Source organism: Paramisgurnus dabryanus, chromosome 5 (genome assembly GCF_030506205.2).
Source record: "Paramisgurnus dabryanus chromosome 5, PD_genome_1.1, whole genome shotgun sequence".
Taxonomy (NCBI): domain Eukaryota; kingdom Metazoa; phylum Chordata; class Actinopteri; order Cypriniformes; family Cobitidae; genus Paramisgurnus; species Paramisgurnus dabryanus.
The window spans coordinates 21,158,570-21,167,178 of record NC_133341.1 but is presented as its reverse complement, the minus strand read 5'-3'; the positions used below and the strand labels follow the sequence as shown (position 1 = coordinate 21,167,178).

Here is an 8,609-nt window from a genome sequence, read left to right as displayed (position 1 = left end):
TAAGTTAACGCAAATGATTGAATTACAAGCATAGGAACAGATGAAAACATCGGGCGATGGAGATTTTCTGCAACTTTACTGCCATCTAGTGGAACACAAGACATTTTCTTGCTTTAAAAGTCTTCCGCTTCAAAAAGGTTGTTTGCTGTGTTCACAAATTTCAAGATAAAATAACAATTTCAAGATTCCTTACTAAATATACAAAAAAAGTGAAAGAAAGAGCTTTGTCTAGGGGCAAGTGATTCAGATACGATACGATTCACATTCATTATATACATTTTTTTTTTTCAAAATAAATGTATACAAAAAATACAATAAATATATACAAACTAATGTATAAAACATAACCAAGTTATAATCACGTTGCACTACGAAAACAATGTTCTCAACGTTTTGACCAGGTTTTGACGGGCGATCAGACTTTACGTATGACGTCAGTACGTATGACGTCACCGATCACGTGCGCAACCGTTCGGCGCTAATTTTCAAATGGACGTCTAAACAGATACAAGACGTAACATCAGTTGACGGGATTATTTACCATTAAAAACCTGAATAAGCAAAGGTAATTTAACTTTTAAATCTACATTTGTGTTTCTTCTTAGTTCACCGAGGCAAGTTTCTAAAACAAAAGTTTGCTGTTTGGTTTGATTCGTTTTCATAAGCGTGCTAGCTAACGTTAGCGTTTTCTAATAACGTTTCATGTTTGGATGTGCCAGTTTCACGTTTAGGTCAAAAAGCTCTTCGGCTATAAACATTTGCTTTAACAAAACGTTACATACTTAACGTTAGATGACGCACTATTGGCTCGTTTTATTATGTTAAATTCGCGTTATTTGAAATTGTTTACAATTAGCCGGCTTTAAAAACTGGCTTTAGTTAATGGCCTATTGTAAACAGATGAGAATGTGGTTGCATAATGAAACTCCTATTGCTTTTTTACAGTCGCCATGAGTGCATTTAGTACCCCAATCTCGAGGCCACGGCAGTGGTCCTCTCCAGCAATAGGACAAAAAGCGGCTCTGTCGGCGACAAGCACACCTCTGTTGGACAACATCCAGGGAAACGATGATGAACGAGAGAGACGTCAGAGACGCAGGTCTAAAGTTATCGATCTTCATGGGATAAATGATTCATCCATCCACGAGGCCGGTACCCACAGGTATTGTCTATTTGTATTAATCACATATGCGTGCAAGCATAATGCTTGTCTAACATCATCACATGCCATATAGTTAAAAAATATATTAAAATGTAATTGCAAACGTATTGCATTTAGAGAGGAACCAAGTATATATCACCCAGTCGGTTTAGTTTTCCACGAACAATCCTAGACCAGTATTATGTTTTCACCCATATACACACATACGTGCTGTGTTGTTCATCACATAGAAAGTACAACCTATTTTGTCTCCACAGTTCTGCAGGCACCCCTGCCGCAGTACCTAAGCTGTCATCCGCACAGATCTCTGAACATTACTCAACCTGCATCAAGCTCTCCACTGAAAATGTCAGTTAAGGTGTCATTTGTTCTGCACAAATCTGAAATGCAAAAGAGCAAATAACTCACCAGCATCTCTCTCTTCAGAAAATTACCACAAAGAATGCCTTTGGTCTGCACCTCATCGATTACATGGCAGATATTCTGAAGGAGAAAGACTCTGAGCTCAACTTCAAGGTAAAAAAAAGTTTTGTAGTTACCACCACAAGTTTATGTGCATTGTTGTAAACGCCTATATTGTTTTACTTCAGGTGGCCGCGGGCACCTTGGATGCTAGCACAAAAATTTATGCTGTGAGAGTGGATGCGGTTCATGCCGACGCTTACAGAGTTCTGGGAGGGTTGGGCTCAGAGACCAAACCAAAAGAGAGTAAGTAATTGTCAAAGGCAAGTCACGGGTGTGCTGAAGTTTTATGACAATAGAAAGGTTGGGGTGGAAAATGCAGGTTGGCTTGTTCAGAGAGGGTCAGGAGCAATAATACAGGGCTATGTGAATCGTCACACCCAACCAGCACATTAATACTTTACTAAATTTCATCCTGTTTCAGGTCAAGATGGCAACGAGGAGGCAGAGATGGATGAGGACCGACAGGGAGAGCAGGTGGCCGCTAAGCAGCCTAAGAAACGACCTCAGAAGAAGACAGTGGAGCAGAATCTCAGTAACATCAATCTCTCTGAATCTGAAATGAAGTGTGAGGTGAGTGGTATGACTGATAGACGTGCACACCAAAATTCACCGCCTGCATGCTTTTCTGAGTTTATTAGGAGGTGACATGGTTAGGTTAACACATACTTCATGTATGTAAGGAGCGATCAAGCATTTTTAGGGTAGAATAAAACTCTACATGGTGATTGAAAACATTGTCTGTGCAGGTGGACCCCATGTTCCAGCGCATGGCTGCTTCCTTCGATGAGAACAGCACAGCAGGCGTGTTCCTCTCCGTGTTATTCAGTGAGGACACCCGCTGTGAGCTGCGCTTTCCTTCACATATGACACTACTGAAGTCACAGCCGTCTCCTGTACAGATGCCACATCAGCATGTTCCTGCCTCACCGTTCACAGGTAAACTATCTTGTACCTTACACTCAAATCTGAGTCACAGGTTTTTTGGTTTAAAGTTTTCAATAGATAACGTGGTCCTATGGTCTTTGGTTCTCACAGCTCATTTGAAGACACTTGAGGAAAAACCCATCTGTCCGTCTTTAGAGGATTTCTCTTTTACTAGATGGACTCCTGAACAAGTAAGACTTTTTTAGTGTTCTTTTTAATGCCTCATCCCATTGGCATTAAAGAGATGTTATAACAAATATCATGTTTATTAAATGTGATGTATGTGTGCATGGTATCTTGATTTGATTAGTCACCTTTGTCATGTATTGTAAAATAGACAACAAACCTCAACCAGCTTCTTGAGAAGATGAAACAGGGAGAGCATGCATTCGATGTAAATGCCGACATTGAGCCGGAGGAGGACGATGGTCCAGATTTTGGGGATCATTTTGATGCCGACGTAGATGAGGGCAGACCAGGAGACTCTGAGGAGTATAAGGAACACAGAGATGCGTGTTTAAGGAGCCCTGAAAAAGGACGGTTAGTACTTACGAAATGTATTGCACTGAAGTGTTCGTTCATTCTGTAACTAATTGCCGAAAATGATATAACACCTCATGGTTTAATGTTGTGTAAATAAAAATTTCTCAATCCTTATTCCAAGCACTATCACACCAGACTTTAATTTAAGAACCAAATTATCGAGTAATTTAAATTAATCCAGTACTAGGCCTTAGTTATATTAGAACGTTTAAGTAGTTTTTACTAAAAACCATACTGGTGTTCATCTTGAGTCTGAGATAGCCCTGTACGGGAAACTGCCCCATTACCTGTAAATGTTTTGTGTTTTCTGCTTATACAGAAGAATTTTACCATCTCTTTTGTAATTTGTCTCTATGCATATTCACAGTGATGTTTTTATTGTGTTAGAGGTGTTATTCCTATTGGGCAGGTGGATATTGCCACCATGTGTATGCAGTTGTCTGATCAGCCCCGAGAGTACTCATACTTCAGTCCCAGGACAATGGCTTCTTGGGTTGGACCAGGCTACTGGCTTTTTAAACCAGGACATAAACGTACGTCATGAATTAGCATTGAATGATAAAGTAATATAGGACATACTAATTTAAATTACATTTTGGCTGCCCATGTGTTTTACTTCATAACGTAAATAAAAGTATATTTATCTTACATCTTGGTGTTCTGGTATTTATACTGCAAGTAGTTTGTTAGTAAGTAGAATAATCTGCCTCACATTAGAAACACCATTTTGTGGTGATAAATTGTTAACTGTTTAATATCTTGTACTTATTTCTCTTAATTTATTCCTTTTAGAGGACCACAAGCCAGACAAAGAACCTCGGAAGCGAGCGCCAAAAAATCCCCTGGTTATTGATTTTAAAGAAGATATTCACTTTCATAATTATTTTCGGACAACAAGAGTAAGTTACCGTTTCCTCTTTCATGCCATTCAATTCATTCTTAAAAATGAAAATAATGTCATCATTAACTCACCCTCATGTTGTTCTAAACCTCTATGGGTTTCTTTATTCCGTTTAACAATATTTTGATCAATTATGGTGATCACACAGTTGATGGTACCCATTGACTTCCATAGGATTTGTTTTTCCTACTATAGATGTCAATGTTAAGAATACACCATAAACGTAGTACATAGTCCATGCAACTTTCTATAGTGTTGTTGATTGTTAATTTATGTAAACTTAAGGCAGTTAATGGGGGTGGGGGAGGTCACAGTATTTCATGCATTCTTACTTATTAACACAGTTTAAGAGTCGGTTTCCTCATACTAAACATAGGCAAAGTGTCAAAAAAGCAGTTGGACGTGTTACAGACTATTTCTGTGCCGAATGCACTTCGTCAGAGTTGGTACAAGTTTCAAGAAGTTTTTTTGAATACGGGTCCAACTGATGTTTCATGGGTAAACTATACGTATCACTTCTTTTTATGGGCACTTCCCCCGGAAAACCACACCCACCAATCAGCAGAAGAGTAAGAACACAGGACGCTTAGTTACAGGCATCACTTCTTGCGACAGCTTTGATTTAAATTAAGACTTAAAAATGGCACGAAAGAAGAAGTGTGTTTTTGGATATAAGGAGAAGTAAGCCATTATGGAAACAATGGATATAGTTTGTTTATCCAGGTTGCAGCAGAGTTTTGCATGTGTGTTTGTTTAACGTTAGATTTCAAAAGTCCCAACCAGGTTTCTGTGTTATGTCGGAAATAGGTTAGCAAGTACATATTATATAAACGACACGTCACACAAATATGTAGTGAATCATAAGTAAAACAGTGTTTCATGATTCGTGATTCGCTCCTCCCGTATTCTGTGACTCCTCCTTCCGTATTTTTTTGTACATTATCGAAAGAATCAGTAAAGCTGATCTGTCTTTTATAAATCTGATAAAAATACTCTTCGGAGTTATGAAGGATGTAATACTACTCTATAGGTACTTCAGATTTACATCAGATATGCAGAAACAGCGCTTGTTATGGGAGCTTTAACTATTTTTGTCAAATAGACTCTTTGTTACAGACTTTTTTGATGGCTTTTATAATTTATTGCCCCCATCTTTTTTGGAGCTTGGTCACTAAAATAATGTAACAAAATGGTCTGTTTGAAACAGGATTTGATAATTTAGTGAACAATTTCATCCAAAGTGACTTGCAAAAGAAAAGAGGAAGCAAAACAACATGGGTGTGTAATGAATGAGGGTAAAAGTTAACATCACTTTCATTTTGGGGTAAACAATAAATGTTTAAACGATGATGTTGCATTTTTTTTTTTTTTGTAAGCACAAAATTGTGTATCCAATTAACTAAAGTAACAATTACTTCACAATGATATAATTATTGTTTTCAGGCAGCTACCACTATTAGTAAGTCTGCTTTGAACAGCAGCAATAAGAAAACCACACTTCCAGCAGACTTCCAGTATCCACCTAGTAACCTGTCACAACTTAACCTCAAACCCTCCAACACAGTAAGTAAATTACTATTTAACATTACTTGGCAATTTACACTTAAGCATTATTGATTTTGCCAGATATGCAGCAACATTCTTCTATAGCTGTATATGAGATTGATGTGGTTAGCTTTCCAATGTGTCCTGAGCGTTATTATTTTTGTTATTCTCACTCCAGCTCAGTTCAGAGGGTAAGAAGAGATTATCGGGTGAGCTAGGGGAGGAAATAGGAGAGTACGACTACAATAACCCCAACGACACAGCCAACTTCTGTCCTGCTCTTCAGGTATACCCGACCGTACAGTTTGTGTCATGTTTGCATTGATAAAAGTGAAGGCTAACAATTGACTGTCTATGTGAATAGGAAGGAGATAGTGAGGATGCTGATGGATTTGCAGGATCTGATGACTCTCAGACAGACAGACCGAACCCTTTTTCTCTGGGAACAGAGGATATCTCTACATATGGAGACGACTGTCTTGTCCCTGAGCCTCACAAAGTTAGATGAGTTTAATTGTTTTTATTACTGTTATCAGAGGAGTTGGGATATAACACCATTTAATTAATTTTATCTTCTCATCTAGTTAAACATTATTGAGATAAACTACGCCAAGACAGCAAAGACGATGGATATGAAAAAGCTTAAGACCTCCATGTGGAGTTTTCTAACAGATAGTCCAGAAAAACCGAAGGTTCGTCATCTTTTGTTCTGAGCATTATGTTCTCTACATTCATCAATGCATCCTGAATCCTGCAACAATTCAGCACAACTGTGTTTTCTTTTTGTTTCGGTTTTTATTTTCTAACCTGTTTCTGTCTGTTTCACCATTTATAGGAGGTGCAGAATGAGACAACGGAAGTACCTGGCGAAAAATCATTTAGCCAGTCTATTAGGAATCTTGTTCAAAGGTAGTTTTATGTTAAAATTAGGGCTCTTACGATTAATCGTGTGTCCCATTAAAAGTCTGAAATCAATTTTGAATCGCAAGGCTGCGATTCTGTGTTTCATGCACAGCTTGTGTGTGTACTACGGCATTTGGTCAGTAGGAAGTCCTTATTCATCTAAAATCATTGAGTCGGAGTCGTTTATACATGCATTTAAAAAAGCAACACTTGTTAATCAAAATCATTCAAATTATTCTTTATTATCATGAAAATACCTGAAACAATTTGAAGAACAGCAATATAAATATTCCAGTGGACATTTCCTGGAATATTGTTTGTAATGCTACTTTTTATGTGGCACAAAAGGAGTTTCTGCACAAGAGCGCCCCCTGGCTTTGGGATGTGGGGGGATTTCACTTTTATTCATTAAAATTAATTCATTGAAAAAACGCGCATTTGCACGATTAAATCGTTACAGCCATAGTTAAAAGTCAATGTCCATACACATTGGGGGAGAACTGTTAAAGGAATATTCCACTTTTTATAAAAAGAAAATTCTGATCACTTACTCACGCCAATGTCATCCAAGATGTTGATGTCTTTCTTTGCTCAGTCAAGAAGAAATTAAGTTTTTTGTGGATAACATTCCAGAATTTTTCTCTATATGGTGGACTTTCGTGGACCTCAACAGTTTCCAGTTTTAATGCAGTTTAAAATTGCAGTTTGTGACGCGCCAACGTGACCTTATGTATTACATAATCACGTTGAAAGGTCATGCATGAGGTATTCGAAACTACCGCTTCATTGTTTACAAGTGTTGAGAAAGACCTTTTGTGACATTGTTGTATGTGGAATGATATTAATTAAAAGTCTTTGTGTCAGTTTATTGTTTAAAATTGTCTGCAAATAAGCATTTCACATATGTGGTCGCGCTGGTGCGTCACACAGCTAGTGTAAGACGAGAAGATGTGGTTTAAAAGTTCATATATTTTTATTGGTGAAAATGACAATTGTTTTGCTAGATGAGACCCTTATGCCTCGGTTGGGATCCTTTAGAGCCCTTTGAAGCTGCATTGAAACTGCAATTTTAAGTCGCATTGAAACTGTAAACTGTTGAGGTCCACTCTATGGAGAAAAATTCTGGAACGTTTTCCTCAAAAAACGTATTTTTTTCTTGACTGAACAAAGAAAGACATAAACATCTTGGATGGCATAGGGTGAGTAAATTATCAGTATTTTTTTATAAAAGTAAAGTAATCCTTAAATGCAGCCTTGGGATTAACATTTTTCACATATAAACAAAAAAAATAATTTCTCCCTTTCTTTTCAGACTCCCTTCCACCATGGCTACAAATCTTTCAGTACCCCTTGCTTTTGTGGCCCTTCTGCACCTGGCTAATGAGAAGGTGAATACTTTGGATTTAAGTTTGTACTCTAATAATATTATATTGATTTCATATTAGCGCATTTCAACTTATTTAGGTGTATTTGGGATCTAATGACCACCATAACATTTCTTGTCAAATCTAAAAGCTATTTTTTTTCATTAACAGAACTTGGAGCTGCACAAGATTGACAGCATGACTGATATCATCATTAAACAAGGCCAATGAAAATGAATAAATCTTTTCTACAAAATCTTTTCTTTATTTGTATTATAATTCAAGTATGTTTTTATAGTGTGTATTTTTTTACTGTATGCTCTTTATGACATGTCATACAAAACTAATTATCTAGTGAAAATGTTTTTTAGATCATGTTAAAATAAACCCGAAACCACAACAGAATTGTTCAGTGTAACTTAGAGATGTGATAAAAGTGCGTCATTGTCAGGAAAATGCTTGGCCGTGTAAAAGCCATGAATAACAAGATTTTCAAGATCATCCTGTTTTGAGAGTTGTTTTAGTAGACATGATTGTTTCTCCGCCCTCATTAAAAGTAAAACTGAAATTGCTGTTCTCAGTCACTTTTTATAGTTTTATTTAAACCATATGAGGAAAAGTAAAAGTCTAATTTTTTTTTATCAATAAAGCCTACATAATTGTTTAACCTTTTCACTGTGTAAGGTTTTTGGTGTCCAGGATGATGTCATTTGTGAATGGTACTATGAATACATTCTGTGCCAGAGGCTATAAGGTGGAGTCAGTTTTTGTCTGTAAACCTGCTTAAAATATTGTGTTTCAA

General features: G+C 37.0%; 1 protein-coding gene across 1 annotated transcript; it reads left to right on the top strand.

The window, feature by feature from the left end:
- The first annotated feature begins 463 nt into the window (after positions 1–463).
- Positions 464–8,426, top strand: ncaph (non-SMC condensin I complex, subunit H). Its single transcript, XM_065250007.1, has 18 exons — positions 464–565; positions 946–1,162; positions 1,420–1,510; positions 1,589–1,678; positions 1,753–1,870; positions 2,049–2,197; positions 2,374–2,563; positions 2,663–2,742; positions 2,889–3,091; positions 3,482–3,627; positions 3,887–3,993; positions 5,439–5,558; positions 5,719–5,826; positions 5,905–6,039; positions 6,125–6,232; positions 6,376–6,449; positions 7,756–7,831; positions 7,979–8,426. Exons 2-18 carry the CDS (start codon positions 951–953, stop codon positions 8,036–8,038), a joined length of 2,067 nt encoding a protein of 688 aa, XP_065106079.1. The 5' UTR covers positions 464–565; positions 946–950; the 3' UTR covers positions 8,039–8,426.
- Positions 8,427–8,609: the final 183 nt, after the last annotated feature.